This window comes from Sciurus carolinensis, chromosome 12 (assembly GCF_902686445.1).
Source record: "Sciurus carolinensis chromosome 12, mSciCar1.2, whole genome shotgun sequence".
NCBI lineage: Eukaryota > Metazoa > Chordata > Mammalia > Rodentia > Sciuridae > Sciurus > Sciurus carolinensis.
Window position 1 is genome coordinate 58,624,606 of NC_062224.1, and position 19,884 is coordinate 58,644,489.

Genomic DNA, 19,884 nt, shown 5'->3' on the forward strand with positions numbered 1-19,884 from the left:
AATGTTCATTCTGAGCATTCCTATAAAAGGCAGTACTTGAAATTTTAGCCAGAGAAATTAGATGAGGGAAGAAAATAAAAGGGATTTAAATAGGAAAGGAAGAAGTCAAATTTTATTGCTTGCAGATTATATGATCCTATATTTTTAGGTTCAAACTTTTATTGGTGCATTGCAATTAAGCATACTAGTGGAATTCATTATGCCATATTTGCACATGCACATAACATAAGTTGAAGAATCACATCTCCCAAAACATCCCTATTCCTCCCATCCTTCCTCCCTGTGATCTGCTTGTTCTACTCCACTGATCCCCCTTCTTTCATTAATATTTTAATTTGAACATTATAATTATATATAAAACAGGATTCACTGTAATATTGTTGTACATGGACATAAGATAATTTGGTAGATTTTATTCCCCAGTACTTTTTTCAAAAAAGATCCTCTTCTAATATACATTATAATTAAAATGCCTAATATAAGAGGATAGAATTTTAGAAGCTGCAAGAGAAAAATGGGAGTTCACATTTAGAGTTAAGCCAATTTGACCATCTTCTGATTTCTCAGCCTAGACCCTATCAACCAGGAGGACTTGGAGTAATATATATACGAAGCCCTGAAAGGCTGTTATATCCTTCAGAATTGAAGATGAAATGGAAACACTCCACAATAAGAAGAAACTAAAAGAATTCATAACCACTAAGCCAGCACTATAAGACACACTAAGTGAATTATTTCACACAGAAGAAATGAACAATAAATATTAGAAAAAGAATATGGGTGAATCTCACTAGAATAAACAATTAAAGGATGTAATGGTTTGGATGTGAGGTGTTCCCCCAAAAGCACATGTGTGAGATAATACAGGAAGGTTCAGAGGAGAAATGATTGGGTTGTAAGAGTCTTAACCCAATCAGTGAATTAACCCCCTGATAAGGAATTAACTGAGTGGTAACTGAAGTGGTAGGGTGTGGTTGGAGGAGGTGGGGATTGGGGCATGACTTTGGGGTATATATTTGTATCTGGCCAGTGGATTGTATCTCTCTCACTTCCTGATCACCATGTGAGTTGCTTCCCTCTGCCACACTCTTCCACCATGTTGCTCCTGCCTCACTTGGAGGCCTGAGGAATGGAATGGCGTCTATGGATTGAGGCCTCTGAAACTGTGAGCACTTAAATAAACTTTTCTTCCTTTACAGTTGTTCTGGTCAGGTCCTTTAGTCACAGCAGTGCAAAGGCTGACTCAAACAAGGAAGAATCAAGGGTGAATCAAATGTTAAAAATAAAATGGCAGGAAATAAAAATCACCTAATAACATGAATATAAATAGTATAAACTCTCTAATCAAAAGACATAGATTGGCACAAGACTCACCTTATAGGCTATCCACTAGCTGAAGGTGAAAGAATGGAAAAAGGTATACCATGCAAGTGGAGATGGAATACAAGCTGCAGTAGCTACCATGATATCTGACGAAATAGCCTTTGAGTCAAAATGAATCAGAAGTGACAAAGAAGGTCACTTCCTAGTGGTTAAGGGAATCATCCAACAATAAGATATAATGATTACAAATATTTATTCCCCAAACATCAGTGAACCTATGCAAAATAAATACTACTCAATATAAAGAAATAGACCTCAATATAATCATACTGGGTGATATCAATATACCTCTCTCACCAAAAGATAGGTCGCCCAAACATAAACTAAAGACTTTTCAGAACTAAAGAATACCATTAATTAAACGGACATAATGAACACCTACATATGTTTCATCCATCAAAAACTGAATTTATGTTATTCTCAGAAGCACATTTAAGAATCAAAGGAAGACTTAGCAAATACAAAAAAATTAGAGATAATTCCTTGCATCCTATCAGATCATAATGCAATAACAAAATTAAAAAAACACTTTTATACCTGGGGATTAAGTAATACACCTTTGAATGAGGAATGGGTCATAGAGGAAATCAGGGGAAATGTAAAAATATTCTTTGAAACAAATAAGAATGGAGATACATGGATAAAGAAACTGTGGTATAAATACACAATGGAATATTATTCAGTCATAAAGAAGAATAATATGGCATTTCCAGGTAAATGGATGGAGTTGGAGAATATCATACTAAGTGAAATAAGCCAATGCCAAAAAACCAAAGGCCAAATGATTTCTCTGATAAGTGGATGATGATACATAATGGGGTGGGGGGGGAGGGAAGGGAAGAATGGAAGAAGAATGAATTGCGTAGAGGGAAATGAGGGGTGGGGAAGGAGTGGGGCCAGGAAAGATAATAGAATGAGATAAACATCATTACTCTATGTACATGTGTGATTACGCAAATGGTATGACTCTACTTCATGTATAACCAGAGAAACGATAGTTGTACCCCATTTGTGCACAATGAATTAAAAACAAAAAAGAATCCTGCTTAAACTACTGGCTAAAATAAAGTTTCTCTGATTAAAAAAAAAGAAAAAGAGATACAACATATAAAATCTCTGGGACAATATGAAGGCAGTTCTAAGAGGAAAGTTTATACCATTGAGAGACTACATTTAAAAAAATATATAGAAAAATCCCAGGTATACAATCTAATTTTATGCCTGGAAAAATAAGAACAAACTAATTTCAAAATCAGTAGAAGGCACAAAATAATTAAGATCACAGCCAAAATTATTGAAATTGAGAATAAAAAAAAATCAACACAAAGCATCAATGCAACCAAGAGTTGGTTCTTCAAAAAGGTAAACAACATTGATAAGCCATTAGTCAAACTAACCAAAAGAGAGAAAAAACCAAATCAACAAAATTAGAGATGAAAAAAGGAAAAATCAACACAGACACCTCTGAAATCTAGAAGATCATTAAAAACTATTTTGAAAATTTATAGTCCAATAAGCTGGAAAACCTAGAAGATATTGACAAATTTATAGATGCATATGACCTACCCAAAGTGAACCAAGAGAATATAGAAAACTTAAACAGACCAGTATCAAACAATGGGATTGAAGCAGTATAGAATACCTTCCCACAGAGAAAAGCCCAGGACCAGATGGATTCTCAGTTCAGTTCTCCCAAACCTTCAAAGAACTAATGCCAACCTTCCTCAAATTATTCCATGAAAGAGAAAGGAAGGTAATGCTATGAAATTTATTAGCTACTATCACCCTGATACCAAAACCAGACAAAGACACAACAAGGAAAGAAACTGAAAAACAATATACCTGATGAACTTAGATGCAAAAATTCTTTGTAAAATATTAGCAATCCACATACAAAAACACATTAAGAAGATAATACAGCATGATCAAGTTGATTTCATCCCAGGGATACAAGTTTGTTTCAACATGTAAATCAATAAATATAATTCACCCTGTAAGTAGAATTAAGAACAAGAATCACTTGGTCATCTCAATACATGCAGAAAAAAAGCTTTCAACAAAATACAGCAACCACTCATGTTGAAATAAGGGATAAAAAGAAGCTACAAACAACAAACCCATACCCAACATCATACTGAATGGAGAAAAACAGAGCATTTCCCCTAATATCAGGAACAATATTCAATATAGTTATTGAAATTCTAGCCAGAGCAACCAAGCAAGAGAATGAAATTAAAGGGATACAAACAGGAAAATAAGAAGTCAAATTATCTCTGTTGATGACATGATTCTGTATCTAGAAGACCCAAAAAAAACTTTGCCAGAAGACTTGTACAGCTGATAAGTTTATCAATGTGACAGGATACAAAAGATCAATAGCTTTCCTATACCCCTATAATGAATCAGAAAAATAATTTCATTCATAATGACCTCAAAAAAAAAAATGCTTGAGAATAAATCTAACCATGGAAATGAAAGACCTCTACAATGAAAACTACAGAACACTGAAGAAAGAAAGATGACCTTTGAAGACAGAAAGACCTCCCATGTCCTTGGACAGGCAAAATCAATATTGTCAAAATGACCATAGTACCCAAAACAGTATACAATTTCAATGTAATCCCTATGAAAATACCAATGGCATTTTTCACAAAACTATAAAAATCAGACCTAAAATTCATATGGAAGAATAAAAGAACCAGAATAGCCAAAGAAATTCTGAGCAACAAGAGCAAAACTGGAAGGCTCATAATGTCTGATCTTTAGTAGCAAAAACATCATGGTATTGGCATCAAAAAGACCAATGTAATAGAAGACACAGAAATCTCGACAGATACATATAGTCATCTCATACTTGACAAAGGTGCCAGAAACATGTTGGAGAAAAGATAGCCTTTTAAACAAATGGTGTTGGGGAAACTGGATATCCTTTATGTGAAAGAATTAAACTAGATCCCTATCTTTTGCCAGGCACAAAAGTCAACTCAAAATGGATCAAAGACCTATGAATTAGACCAGAAACTTTGCAACTGCTAGAAGAAAATACAGACTCAACACTTGAACATGTTGATTCTGTGACAAAGCAACTTCCTTAACAAGATTACTAAAACTCAAGAAATAAAACAAAGAATGAATACATGGAATGCTATCAAATTAAAAAGTTTCTGCACATCAAAGGAAACAACTAAGTGCATGAATAGAGCTGATAAACTGGGAGAAATCTTTGCCAGCTATTCTTCCCACAGAGGATTATTACACAGAATATATGAAGAACTCAAGAAACTTAGCATCAAAAGAACAAATAACCCAATCAATAAATGGGCAAATCATCTTAACAGAAATTTCTCAAAAGAAATAAATACAAAATAACAGAATCAGACAAACATCATTACCCTATGTACATGTATGATTACACAAATGGTGTGACTCTACTTCATTTGTACAACTAGAGAAACAACAGTTGTACCCCATTTGTGTACAATGAATCAAAATTAATAAATTTTAAAAATTATAATGGAGTTGAAAAAAAATTTTATTACCTAGTGACCTTGTGAACATTGTAACGTCATAGTACATTACTCACCTGTCTGTAGTAATACTGGTGTGAGCAAATCTAACGTGCTGCCAGTCGTGTAAAAGTGTAGCATAATTATGTACAGTCCATAACACTTGATAATGATAATACATATCTTTGCTACTTGTTTATGTATTTGTTAAAATATACTTTTATTGTTTTAAAGTGAAAAAAAAAAGACTAAATACAAATGGCCAACAAATATATTTTAAAATGTTCAACATCCCTGGCAGTCATGGAAATACAAATCAGAACTACATCAAGATTTTGTCTCAGTGCCGTTAGAATGGCATCATCAAGAATACAAATAATAACAAATGCTGCTGCTGGAGATGTTGAGGAACAGTGTTGGTGGTATTGCAAATTGGTACAACCACTTTGAAAAGCAATGTGGAAATTTCTCAAAAGACTTGGAATAAATGGGGCATATGACCCAGCTATGCCACATAAACTGTGAGAGATTAACTCTTGACAAGACAGTCAAGATCAATGGGAAGCATAGAAATCTAGAAATAACCAAAATACATTTAGGTCTTTAGTAAATGATGAAGAATAAGATGACCAGTTCGTCTCCTCAAATTAGTGGGGAGGAGATAGAATAGTCAATAAAGGATGACCATTTTTTTTTAAAAAAGATTAGAATCATACCTCCCATAATACATCAAAATAAATTTAAAATGGGTTGAATATGTAAATACAATGAAACCAGTAACAACCAAAGAAAACAGATGAATTCTCTTATAATCAAGAATTGGGGGGAACGGAACTGGCCCACTAGTGAGAGCCTTTCTGAACAGAGCAGGCTCCGAGTCCCGGAGCCGCTGCAGTGCAGTGTACTCCTGCAAAGAACCAGCGGAGAGCCTTGATCTGCAATCAGCCTCAGGGATAAGGGCAGGGCAGCCGGAGACCTCTTCAGGCGGCTCTGCCCACTCCGGCTGCGGGCTCTCTTCACGGGGCGATCCAAGATGGCGGCCTAGAGGGAGACTGCACCTCCAGTCGCTCCAGAACCCAGGAGTTAAGAAGGGGAGGCATTGAGAGACTCGGACTGAAGTGGAGCCACGGGTGAGTCTGCCCACTGGGTAAAGCTCAGCCCGGGTGGCAGGCCCAGACAGAGGTGGCTTATCGGAGCCGGGCAGGGCAGCTAGAGTCATCCACAGGCAGTCCTGCGCACTCCGGCGGTGGGCCCCGCCCACACAGCCAGCTTCTCCAGGTTCTCGGAACGGAACTGGCCCGCTAGTGAGAGCCTTTCTGAACAGAGCAGGCTCCGAGTCCCGGAGCCGCTGCAGTGCAGTGTACTCCTGCAAAGAACCAGCGGAGAGCCTCGATCTGCAATCAGCCTCAGGAATAAGGGCAGGGCAGCCGGAGACCTCTTCAGGCGGCTCTGCCCACTCCGGCTGCGGGCTCTCTTCACGGGGAGATCCAAGATGGCGGCCTAGAGGGAGACTGCACCCCCGGTCGCTCCAGAACCCAGGAGCTAAGAGGGGGAGGCACAGAGAGACTCGGACTGAAATAGAGCCACGGGTGAGTCTGCCCACTGGGTAAAGCTCAGCCCGGGTGGCAGGCCCAGACAGAGGTGGCTTAGCAGAGCCGGGCAGGGCAGCTTGAGTCTTCCCAAGGTAGTCTTCCACACTCCGGCAGTGGGCTCTTCCCACACGGCCAGCTGCACGGTGCAGGCCCACAGTGAGAGCATTTCCGCACAGAGCCAGTTCCAAAACGTGGAACCAGTAGGGGGCTAGGGGCAGTATTCTTCGAATGAGCTGCTTTATCAGATTCCTCCAAGACATCAGGCTACTGAAGGCTGGGAGGTGATACACTGGAAATCTACTGGGACACTATAAGCCAATAGTGGAAAACTGCAATATCTCAGGGTCCCACTGACAACTGACCATTATGAGAAAACAAGGGAAGAAAATGTCCCAAACAAACCTAGATACTACATCAATAAAACCCAATGACAGCACAGCAGAAGAAATGTCAGAAAGGGAGTTCAGAATGTATGTAATTAAAACGATCAGGGAAGCTAATGAGGAGATGAAAGAGCAAATGCAGGCATTGAAGGAGGAGATGAAAGAGCAAATGCAGGCATTAAATGATCGCACCAATCAACAGTTAAAAGACCAAATACGGGAAGCAAGAGATCATTTCAATAAAGAGTTAGAGATACTGAAAAAAAACCAAACTGAAATCCTTGAAATGAAGGAAACAATAAACCAAGTTAAAAACTCCATAGAAAGCATAACCAATAGGATAGAACACCTGGAAGACAGAACCTCAGACATTGAAGACAAAATATTTAACCTTGAAAACAAAGTGGAACAAACAGAGAAGATGGTAAGAAATCATGAACAGAATCTCCAAGAACTATGGGATATCATGAAAAGGCCAAATTTGAGAATTATTGGGATTGAGGAAGGCTTAGAGAAACAAACCAAAGGAATGAACAATCTATTCAATGAAATAATAACAGAAAATTTCCCAAATCTGAAGAATGAAATGGAAAACCAAGTACAAGAGGCTTATAGAACTCCAAACATACAAAATTACAACAGACCCACACCAAGGCACATTATTATGAAAATACCTAACATACAAAATAAAGACAGAATTTTAAAGGCCGCGAGAGAAAAGAATCAAATTACATTCAGAGGGAAACCAATAAGAATATCAGCAGATTTTTCAATCCAGACCCTAAAAGCTAGAAGGGCCTGGAACAACATTTTTCAAGCCCTGAAAGAAAATGGATGCCAACCAAGAATCTTATACCCAGCAAAACTTACCTTCAAATTTGACGATGAAATAAGATCCTTCCATGATAAACAAAAGCTAAAGGAATTTACAAAAAGAAAGCCAGCATTACAGAACATTCTCAGCAAAATATTCCATGAGGAAGAGATGAAAAACAACGATGCAAATCAGCAACAGGAGGCGCTAGCCTAAAGGAATAGCCAAATAAAGGAGAAACCAAATCATGTCAAAAACAAATATGAGTCAATTGACTGGGAATACAAATCATATCACAATAATAACCCTGAATGTTAATGGCCTGAATTCATCAATCAAAAGACACAGACTGGCAGATTGGATTAAAAAGAAAAATCCAACAATATGCTGCCTGCAAGAGACTCATCTCATAGAAAAAGACACCCATAGACTAAAGGTGAAAGGATGGGGAAAAACATACCATGCACACGGACACAGCAAAAAAGCTGGAGTATCCATCCTCATCTCAGATAATGTGGACTTCAAACCAAAACTAGTCAGAAGGGATAAAGAAGGACATTACATGCTGCTTAAGGGAAGCATAAATCAGCAAGACATAACAATCATAAATATCTATGCCCCGAACATTGGCTCATCCACGTACGTCAAACAAATCCTTCTCAATTCCAGAAATCAAATAGACCACAACACAATAATACTAGGCGATTTTAACACACCTCTCTCACCACTGGATAGATCGTCCAAACAAAAATTGAATAAAGAAACTATAGATCTCAACAACACAATCAGCAATTTAGACTTAACGGACATATATAGAATATACCATCCAACAAAGAATGAATACACTTTCTTCTCAGCAGCACATGGATCCTTCTCTAAAATAGACCATATTTTATGCCACAAAGCTACTGTTAGTAAATACAAGAAGATAGAGATACTACCTTGTACTCTATCAGATCATAATGGATTGAAATTAGAAATAAATGACAGAATAAAAAACAGAAACTTCTCCAATACCTGGAGACTAAATAATACACTATTATATGATGAATGGATAACAGAAGACATCAGGAGGGAAATAAAAAAATTCTTAGAAGTAAACGAGAACAAAGACACATCATATCAAAATCTCTGGGACACTATGAAAGCAGTACTTAGAGGAAGATTTATTTCATGGGGTGCATTCAAAAAAAGAAGTAGGAATCAACAAATAAACGAGTTAACACTACAGCTCAAAGCACTAGAAAAAGAAGAGCAGACCAATACCAAAAGTAGTAGAAGACAGGAAATAGTTAAAATCAGAGCCGAAATCAACGAAATCGAAACAAAAGAAACAATCGGAAAAATTAATAAAATAAATAGTTGGTTCTTTGAAAAAATAAATAAAATTGATAAACCCTTAGCCACACTAACAAAGAGAAAGAGGGAGAAAACTCAAATTACTAAAATTCGGAATGAACAAGGAAACATCACAACAGACACGAGTGAAATACAAAACATAATTAGAAGCTATTTCGAAAATCTATACTCCAACAAAACAGACAACCTTGAAGACATCAACAAATTTCTAGAGACATATGAACTACCTAAACTGAACGAGGAGGACATACACAACTTAAATAAACCAATTTCAAGCAATGAAATAGAAGAGGTCATCAAAAGCCTACCAACAAAGAAAAGTCCAGGACCAGATGGGTTCTCAGCCGAGTTCTACAAAACCTTTAAAGAAGAGCTCATTCCAATACTCCTCAAACTATTCCATGAAATAGAAGAGGAGGGAACCCTACCAAACTCGTTCTATGAAGCCAATATCACCCTGATACCTAAACCAGACAGAGATACATCAAGGAAAGAAAATTTCAGACCAATATCCTTAATGAACATCGATGCAAAAATTCTCAACAAAATTTTAGCAAATCGCATACAAATATATATTAAAAAGATAGTGCACCACAATCAAGTGGGTTTTATCCCAGGGATGCAAGGTTGGTTCAATATTCGGAAATCAATAAATGTCATTCACCATATCAACAGACTTAAAGTTAAGAATCACATGATTATTTCAATAGATGCAGAAAAAGCATTTGATAAAATACAGCATCCCTTCATGCTCAAAACACTAGAAAAAATTGGGGTAATGGGAACATTCCTAAACATTATAAAGGCCATCTACGCTAAGCCCATGGCTAATATCATTCTAAATGGTGAAAAACTGAAAGCGTTCCCCCTAAAAACTGGAACAAGGCAGGGATGCCCTCTTTCACCGCTTCTATTCAACATCGTCCTTGAGACTCTAGCCAGAGCAATCAGACAAACCAAAGAAATTAAAGGGATACGAATAGGAAAAGAAGAACTCAAACTATCCCTGTTCGCTGATGACATGATTATATATTTAGAGGAACCTGGAAATTCCACCAGAAAACTTTCAGAACTCATAAGTGAATTCAGTAAAGTAGCAGGTTACAAGATCAAGGCTCATAAATCCAATGCATTTTTATACATAAGTGATGAATCTTCAGAAAGAGAAATTAGGAAAACTACCCCATTCACAATAGCTTCGAAAAAAATAAAATACTTGGGAATCAATCTCACAAAAGAGGTGAAAGACCTCTACAATGAGAACTACAGAACACTAAAGAAAGAAATTCAAGAAAACCTTAGAAGATGGAAAGATCTCCCATGTTCCTGGATAGGCAGAATTAATATCGTCAAAATGGCTATACTACCTAAAGTTCTATACAGATTCAATGCAATTCCAATTAAAATCCCAATGATGTACCTTGCAGAAATAGAGCAAGCAATTATGAAATTCATCTGGAAGAATAAAAAACCTAGAATAGCTAAAGCAATCCTCAGTAGCAAGAGCGAAGCAGGGGGTATTGCAATACCAGATCTTCAACTCTACTACAAAGCAATAGTAACAAAAACGGCATGGCATTGGTACCAAAATAGACAGGTAGATCAATGGTACAGAATAGAGGACATGGACACAAACCCAAATAAATACAATTTTCTCATACTAGACAAAGGTTCCAACAATATGCAATGGAGAAAAGATAGCCTCTTCAACAAATGGTGCTGGGAAAACTGGAAAACTATATGCAATACAATGAAACTAAACCCCTATCTCTCACCCTACACAAAACTCAACTCAAAATGGATCAAGGACCTCGGAATCAGACCAGAGACCCTGCATCTTATAGAAGAAAAAGTAGGTCCAAATCTTCAACTTGTTGGCTCAGGATCAGATTTCCTTAACAGGACTCCCATAGCACAAGAAATAAAAGCAAGAATAAACAACTGAGATAGATTCAAACTAAAAAGCTTTCTCTCAGCAAAGGAAACTATCAGAAATGTGAAGAGAGAGCCTACAGAGTGGGAGAATATCTTTGCCAACCATACCTCAGATAGAGCGCTAATTTCCAGAATCTATAAAGAACTCAAAAAACTCTACACGAAGAATACAAATAATCCAATCAACAAATGGGCTAAGGAAATGAACAGACACTTCACAGAAGAAGATGTACAAGTAATCACCAGATATATGAAAAAATGTTCAACATCCCTAGTAATAAGGGAAATGCAAATCAAAACTACCCTAAGATTTCATCTCACCCCAATTAGAATGGCGATTATCAAGAATACAAGCAACAATAGGTGTTGGCGAGGATGTGGTGAAAAAGGAACACTCATACATTGCTGGTGGGGTTGCAAATTAGTGCAACCACTCTGGAAAGCAGTGTGGAGATTCCTCAGAAAGCTTGGAATGGAAACACCATTTGACCCAGCTATCCCACTCCTTGGCCTATACCCAAAGGACTTAAAATCAGCATACTACAGAGATACAGCCACATCAATGTTCATTGCTGCTCAATTCACCATAGCCAGATTGTGGAACCAACCTAGATGCCCTTCAGTTGATGAATGGATACGGAAACTGTGGCATATTTATACAATGGAATATTACTCCGCAATGAAGAATGATAAAATTATGGCATTTGTAGGCAAATGGTCGAAATTGGAGAATATCATGCTAAGTGAGATAAGCCAATCTCAAAAAACTAAAGGACGAATGATCTCGCTGATAAGCGGATGAGGACATATAATGGGGGGTGGGACGGGCTAGCATTAGGTTTAGGGTTAGGTTTAGAGTTAGGCTAAGGAGAGCAGTAAGAATGAAGGAAAGAAGGACTGTGTAGAGGGAAAAGAGGGGTGGGAGGGGTGGGAGGGGTGGGAGGGGTGGGGGGGAGGGGAAAAATATAATAAACATCATTACCCTATGTAAACGTAAAAAAAAATAAAAAAAATAAAAATAAAAAAAAAAAGAATTGGGGAAAAAAAAAAAAAAAAGAATTGGAGACCTTTCAAACTATACCACAAAATTCAGAAAAAAAAAAAAATCTGTGGTAATTTTTACTCCTTGAAACTAAAAGACAAATACATGATAGATAAAATACTAAAAAATTACCATAAGTTCCAGAGAAAATGAAATATAGGTGGAAAAATACAACCTGAATCATTACAAAAAATCAATGTCTTAATATGGAAATAAACTTTCACAAACAAATTTTAAAAAATTAACAACCAACAGAAAAACAGGTAAAGGAAATAAGAGTGACACTTCTATGATTTCTCCATAATTTAGAATAAAAATTAATGAAAATGTAACAAGAATATGTACGCCTGAAAAATTAATGAGAGTGTGTAAAGAAAAATTAATGATAACATATAAAGATCTCTAAGATATAATTAAGTGAAAAATATAAGGTTCAAAAATGTGTATTTAGCAAGCTAATATTTATATCAAATGGAGGAAAACTAACTTTACTATTCACAAAAAGTTTACAGAACTATAAACAAGAACTTAATTACCTGTGGGGTGCAGTTGACCGTATGGGAATTGAGTAATGGAGTACAGGGTAGGAGGTACTACTTTTGCTATTTGTTTTCATATAATTCATTTTTAACTATGCAAAGAAATAATCTAGTCAAGAAAAAATGGCCCAGAGGACCCACAGCCGACCCGGTGCAACGCGTGGCCACGGGCTGATTCCATGGATGCCGTCATCTGCTTCACCAACCAGACCCAGGGCCAGGACCAACTCTTCAGAGCCACTCAATACACGTGCATGTTGCTTGGATATTTGTTAGAGCCTAAAGCTGGCAAAGAGAAGGTGGTAATGAAGTTCAAGAAACTGGAGTCCAGTGTGAGTACTGACTGTAAATGGTTCTGATTAGGCAATGTGGTACACGCTGTCCAGTCAACTGAGCAGAGCACCCATGCCACCTACCCAGTGCACCGCTTATGCTTAACATTAGCCAACCTGAACCGTGTGGTTTATTTCATCTGTGACACCATCCTCTGGGTGAGAAGCGTGGGTCTGGCCGTGGGCATCAACAAAGAGAAGTGGCAGACATGGGCCACCCACCATTACTACTCTTTTCTCCTGCTGAACTTGATCAGGGATCTGTATGAAATCTCCCTGCAGATGGGATGGCTTGCTCATGACAGGGCAAAGAGAGAGAAGTCATCCCAGAATCCTTTTGGGTATAACTTGGCTGATGAAGAAACAGAATGGTTTTAGTCCTTCCTTCTTCTTTTATTTCGATCTCTGAAGCAACATCCTCCCTTGCTTCTGGACACGGTGAAGAACTTCTGTGACATCCTGATCCCTCTGAACCAGATGGGGATCTATAGGTCCAACCCAGGCCTCACTGGACTTGGAGGTCTCTTATCCTCTTTGGCAGGTATCATCGCTGTGGCCTATCCTCAGATGAAGCTGAAGATCCTCTAGGGTGTTTGTAGGCTAAAGACCAGAGACTGTTTAAAGATGACATCTTCATGAAACAAATATTTGCATTGTTCACAAATCATGTCATACCATGCTTATGTTTTTGTTCACGTGAACATTTATGATCTGTAATGTGAACAGAGGTGGGGCCGAGAATGGAGCTTGAGGATTTATGGTGTTCTTAGAGTACTGGAATGACTTCTGAATTTCTGAATATTTTCCCTTCACCTAACATTTACTGAGCATCTCTTATATACATAGTAGGCACTTAACGTTTGCTGCATGAATAAGAATTGAAAAAGACCCCCTCCCCCCAAAAAGAAAAAATGAACAATCAGAGGTCTATTGAAATTGCCAGGCTGTGTCAAGTGACAAAATAAGTTACAAATAACATGTATAGATTGATTTCAATTTTTTGTAAACTGTGTGTTGGTATTGGGAGTTGCTGTGTCTATGATATAAAGAAAGATATATAAGCATTTGTATGAATTTTAACATTAGTTAGTTAAGGACTTAGAGGTATATTTTTAACCCTCTATAGGTCTTTGACTTGTTTCAGTTTTTAAACACTGCTTTGGATTTTTTTTTTAATGGAATAATCCAAATTTTTTAAATAAACAAAAATATCTTTGTGATTTTTTTTGCTATAACTAAAAAGCTAAATATGTACAAAATGTAAAGAAATGCAAAAACATTTTCTTTTCTAGACTGTCATAATATGGGTATATGATCCAGAAAGTTCAGAGCCTGATGAGATACTACGCAATGCAGAAGAACCCTCACTGGTAGGTGGAAACATTATTGTCATTATTCCTGCTTTTTTTTCTTTTCTTTTTCCTTTCTTTTTTTTTTTTTTTTTTGTACAGAGATCGAACCCAGGGTTCTTAACCACTGAGGCACACACCCAGCCTTATTATTAATTTGTTTTTTATTTATTTTGAGACACGGTCTTGCTAAGTTTGTGAGGCTGGCTTTGAACTTGAGATTCTTCTGCTGCAACCTCCCAAGCCAATTACAGGCATATGCCACCACACCCAGCCCTGCTTTCTCTTCCATCTTTCTGTATGCTTATATTTTCAACAAATGTCCCCTAAACACCATAAAGGTTTTTTCATGTTTTTATCTTGACCAGCATTAACTATCATTAATTAGATCATTAAGTCCCTTTTCATTTAATATAGTTACTGATATATTCTTATTTTTTGCTTTAAGTTTTGTTCTCCCTATTTTATTTCCTTTCTTTTATTGCCTGTTGGCAGTTTTTGTCTTTTGAGACTTCATTGTTTCCCTGTCTTAGGAAATTGTCTTTCAGCCTGTGACACCTTCAAAAGTGTTTTAGGTTAGGCTCAAGAGAAGTGTAACAGGAAAGGAAAGGAATATAGTTATTGGGCTGGGGTTGCAGCTCAGTGGTAGAGCACTTGCATACCATGTATGAGGCACTGGATTCAATCCTTAGCACCACATAAAAATAAATAAATACAATATAGGTTGTGTCCATCTACAACTAAAAATATATTTTTTAAAAACAGAGAAATATTGTTCCTGGTTTTTTGTTTGTTTTTTGTTTTTTGTTTTTGTGGTGCAAGAGATTGAACCCAGGACCTTGCACATACTAGGCAAGTACTCTAGCCTCCAGCCCCCTGGAAATCTAGTTTTTAGGCTATCACTACTGTAGACCATCAGAACAGAGTCTCACCGAGTTCCTCCAAGGAGTCATGCAGAATATATCTTGAAATTATCCACCAAAGGAACAGAATATACCTCAGTGTTAGCTTCACAAAGTAACAGAAAAGCTCCCGCTCCCTCCTGGTCAAAGGTTGCTGCCGAAGCAATGGCTAGATTAAAAAGTGGGAATAAAAGAAGATAGGCAGCAGGTTCCAAGAGGTGAATAAATAAAGTAATAATCCATCTTTGTTTCCCTCTGGCTACTTAAATGTTTTTCTTTGTCTTTTGTTTTCTTCAGTCATCTTATGCTTGTCTAGATGTAAATTTTTATTAATTCTTTTTAGTTATGTAAGACATTAGGATACATTCTGACATAATCACAAAATTCAGTCCCTAGTACTTCCCCCCTCCCTCACTCTACCTGTTCCCCTCCCTCCTCTCTACTAATCTCTGCAATTTATTTATAGTATTTTTTAAAATTAATATCTTTTTTTTTTTTTTTTGGTGCTGGGGATCGAACCCAGGACCCTGTGCTTGTAAGGCAAGCACTTTACCAACTGAGCTATCTCCCAAGCCCTAAAATTAATATCTTCTGGATAAAATTTGATGTTGGAATTCATTGTGCTATATTCATGCATTCACTTACAAAGTTTGGTTAGATTCATTTCACCATACCCCATGCCTCCCTCTTCCCCCTTAATTCCCTTCATCTATTCTACTGAGTTCTCCTCTATTTTGATGAAATTCCCTCTCCCTTTTTTTTTCCTTTTCCTCTCTCTTCCTCTCTGATCCCACCCTTATTTTACGTTAGCTTCTATATATCAACCGTTGACTTTTGGGGATTGACTTATTTCACTTACCGTGATAGTCTTCAGTTCCATCCATTTACCAGCATATGCCATAATTTCATTCTTCTTTATGGATGAGTACTACCCCCTTGTCTAATTCCTAGATTTTTGAGTTGATGTTAGTGCAAAGTGAGAGATGGGAATCTAGTCTCATTCTTCTATATACAGATATTCAATTTTCCCAGAACCAACATGTCTTTTCTCCAACATGTCCTTCTGGAACCTTTGTCAAGGTTCACATGACTCTATCCATGTGGGATAGTCTCTGTGTCTTCTATTGATCTTTAAGTCTGTTTTGGTGCCAATACCATGCTGTTTTTTGTTTTGTTTGTTTACTACTGCCCTATAGTACAATTTGAGATGCTCTAGCATCAATCCTTTTAAATGTGGTATTGCTTTGGCTGTTCTGGGTTTTTTTATTCTTCCATAGGATTTTTAGAACTGTTTTTTGTTTTCTAGTTCTATAAAGAATGTCATTGGTCATTTTGATGGGAATTGCATTGAATCTGTATATTGCTTTGGGTAATATGACCATTTTGACAATATTAATTCTGCCTAAGAGCATGGGAGGTCTTTCCATCTTCTAAGGTCTTCTATTAATTTCTTCATCATTTTATCATTTTCATTATAGAGGTTCTTTACCTCATTAGTTTTATTCCGAAGGTGTTTGTTTGGTTGGTTGGTTTTGTTTTGTTGAGGTTATTGTGAATGGAGTAAATGGAGTAGTCTTCTTGTTTGTTATTTAGAAGATTTTTTTGGGGGGTGCTGGGGATCGAACCCAGAGCCTTGTGCTTACAAAGCAAGCACTCTACCGACTGAGCTATCTCCCCAGCCCCAAGATTTATTCTTAAAGTATAAGAAAGCCATGGGCTATGGATTTTGATATGTTGATCTTATATACTGCTACATTACTGGATTTGCTTATCAGCAAATCATGTTTAGGATTATGTCATCAGCAAACAGAGATTGTCTGACTTCTTTTCCTATTTGTATCCTTTTAATTTCATTCTCTTGCCTGGTTGTTCTGGCTAGAATGTCAATAACTATATTGAACAGGAGTGGTGACAGTGGACATCCTTCTCTTGTCCCTGATTTTAAGGTAAATGCTTTCAGTTTTTCTCCATTCAGTATGATGTTGGTTTGGATTTATTATATGTAGCTTTTATGATATTGAGGTAGTTTCCTTCTACCCCTAGTTTCTTTAGTGTTTTTAGCATCCGTGGGTGCTGGATTTTGATGAAGGCTTTTTCTGCATCTGAGATAATCATGTGGTTCTTGTCCTTAATCCTATTTATTTGATGAATTATATTTATTGATTTATGTATTTTGAACCAAATCTGCATCCCTTGGATGAAACTAACTTACTTGATCATGGAGTACATGTTTTTGAATATGGATTATTAATATTTTATGAAGGATTTTTACATCTATGTTCATTAGGGATATTGGTTTTCTTTCTTTCATGTGTCTTCATCTAGTTTTGGTATTAGGGTGCTACTAACTCCATCAAATGAATTTAGGAGTGTGCCCTACCTTTCTATTTCATAAAATAATTTTAGGAGGATTGATGTTAATTCTTCTTTAAAGGTTTAATAGAACTCAGCTGAGAATCTGTCTGGTCCTGGACTTTTCTTTGTGGGAAGGCTTTCTATATTGCTTCAATCTCATTGCTTATATTGGTCTGTTTAAGTTTCCTATTTCTTCCTGGTTCACTCTGGGTGGGTCATATCTGTCTAGAAATTTTTTAATATCTTCTACATTTTCCAATTTATTGGAGTATAAGTTTTCAAAATAGTTTCTAATGTTCTACTGGATTTCAGAAATGTCTGTGGTGATATCTCATCTCAAATTTTGTTGACTTGAATTTTCTTTCATTTTGGGGGGCAGTTTGATTACAGCTTATCAATATTCTTTATCTTTTCAAAGAACCAATTCCTTGCTGCATTTATTCTTTGTATTTTTTTATTCTCTATCTCATTAAGTTTGACTTTGATCACAATTATTTCCCTAATATTAATTTTATGTTCCAGAATCCCATTCACAATAGCACATTACATTTAGTTGTCCTTAGACTTTTCTTGGTTTGGACAGTTTCTAGACTTTCCTAATTTTTTATTACTTTGAATTTTTGGGATTGCTAGCCAGGTACTTTGTAGAATATCAATAAATTGGGATTGTCTGAAGCTTTTCCCATAATTAGACTGGAATTCTATGTTTCAGGGAGTACGATTATAGAAGTAAAGTGCCATTCTTATCATATCTTATCGTAAGTGCCTATCAAGATGGCATATCCCTGTTGATGTTAGCTGTTTTAGTTTGCTTTTTCATTGCTGTGACCAAAATACCCAACAAGAACAACTTAGAGGAAGAAAAGTTTATTTGGGCTTTATGGTTTTAGAAGTCTTAGTCTACAGATGGCCAACTCCATTGCCTGGGCGCTAGGTGAGGTAGCACATCGTAGGGGAATGGCCCGTCAGAGGACAGTCCCTCAACTCATGGTGGAATCAGGAAGCAGAGAGGAGGAAAATGCCACAGGGTAGCGCATCCTTCCAGGGCATGCTCCCAGTGACCAGCCCTGTCCACCTATGTCGCATCTGCCTATAGTTACCTGCCAGTCCATTTAAACTAGGATAGATTGATTAGGTCTTAGCTCTAAAGATCTAATTATTCACCTCTGAATATTCCTGCATTAACAGGAGCTTTGGGGGGTGGGGAACATTTCTTATCCTTGCATTACCTGCCTTGAAGTAGTGTTATTCTAATGGAAAGTTGCTCTTTATTCTTGCTTTCCACTTTGTTCTCCTTGGGAGTAATTCACTTTGCACAGTTACACTCCACCTTCTTAAGGAACAAATATCTACATAATTTTTTTAAAAATTCTTCTGCATGGAAGACTTGTCTCATCCCTGATTTATTTATTCAATCATCTATCAATATGGATCCATATATTTATCTTTTGTGTTATAACCTAATGCTATCTTGTTTATGGAGAACTCAGTTAGCCCCTGTATCCATTGGAAATACTCCCATCATCATGATGGTTTCATTTTGTTTGTTTGTTTTTAATACTTTACTTTTTGGCCCTGGAAGGTGCTCCAAGCCTATCCTTAAAATGGTATTAGACACCAAGATCTAGGTGTGCTCATTATTGTTTGGTTGTTTTTCCTTCTCAACTGTCAGAGCAAGGAACCATATGTGTGTAGGCTAATATATGCATGTATACCTACACATCATTAAGTATTTCTATAGGTAATCATTTGTATTTATGTTAAGCTAAACAGGATGTGTCCAATTCAACCTATTATCACATCAAACATTCTAGCCTCCTTACTCGCTTATCTGTAATTTACTTCAGTGGTGAAAAATAAGCCATTCAACACCTGCCATCCATTTACTTAGTTTTTAATTTTCAATATATATTATATATTAGTCTACTTGGGATGCCACAACAAAATACCATGAACTGACCGGCATAAAATAAGATATTTTTCAGGGGGCAGTTCAAGACAGTGGAAAAGAGAAGGTCACTTTCCTGGCTGCTCCATGGTGTGAAACCATGGTGGGGGCGGGGCACAGACTTTACTGGAATTTAATACTGGGCATTCAAAGCAGATCAGGAACTCAGAAGGTTGGATATAATAAAATTAGGAAGACAGTCAGAGCGGTGCCTCCATGAGCAAAGTGGAAGGATGAGTGAATTAAAGGATCCACACTTTTAGGAGGCCAGAAGCATGTCTGGGTATGGAGAGTTTAGAGATCAAAGGCACAGCCCGACTAAGCTGAAAGACATTCTGCACAATATACTTGTCTTGTGTGGAAAAGAAGCTCCATCTCTCCTAGCTGCATTCAGAGGAAAGAGGAAAGAATAATTTTTCTACTGCAGTGTTGGGGCAGGCAGGCA

General features: G+C 37.0%; 1 protein-coding gene and 1 pseudogene across 1 annotated transcript in view; both read left to right on the forward strand.

Moving 5' to 3' along the window:
- Catspere (catsper channel auxiliary subunit epsilon) overlaps window positions 1-19,884 on the forward strand; it is a 204,918-nt gene that overhangs the window by 59,936 nt on the left and 125,098 nt on the right. The window contains exon 7 of the mRNA XM_047519946.1: window positions 14,178-14,255. Within this exon, the coding sequence (XP_047375902.1) occupies window positions 14,178-14,255 (78 nt within the window). The remainder of the gene's footprint in view (window positions 1-14,177; window positions 14,256-19,884) is intronic.
- LOC124961891 (peroxisomal membrane protein 11A-like) lies at window positions 12,733-13,473 on the forward strand (annotated as a pseudogene).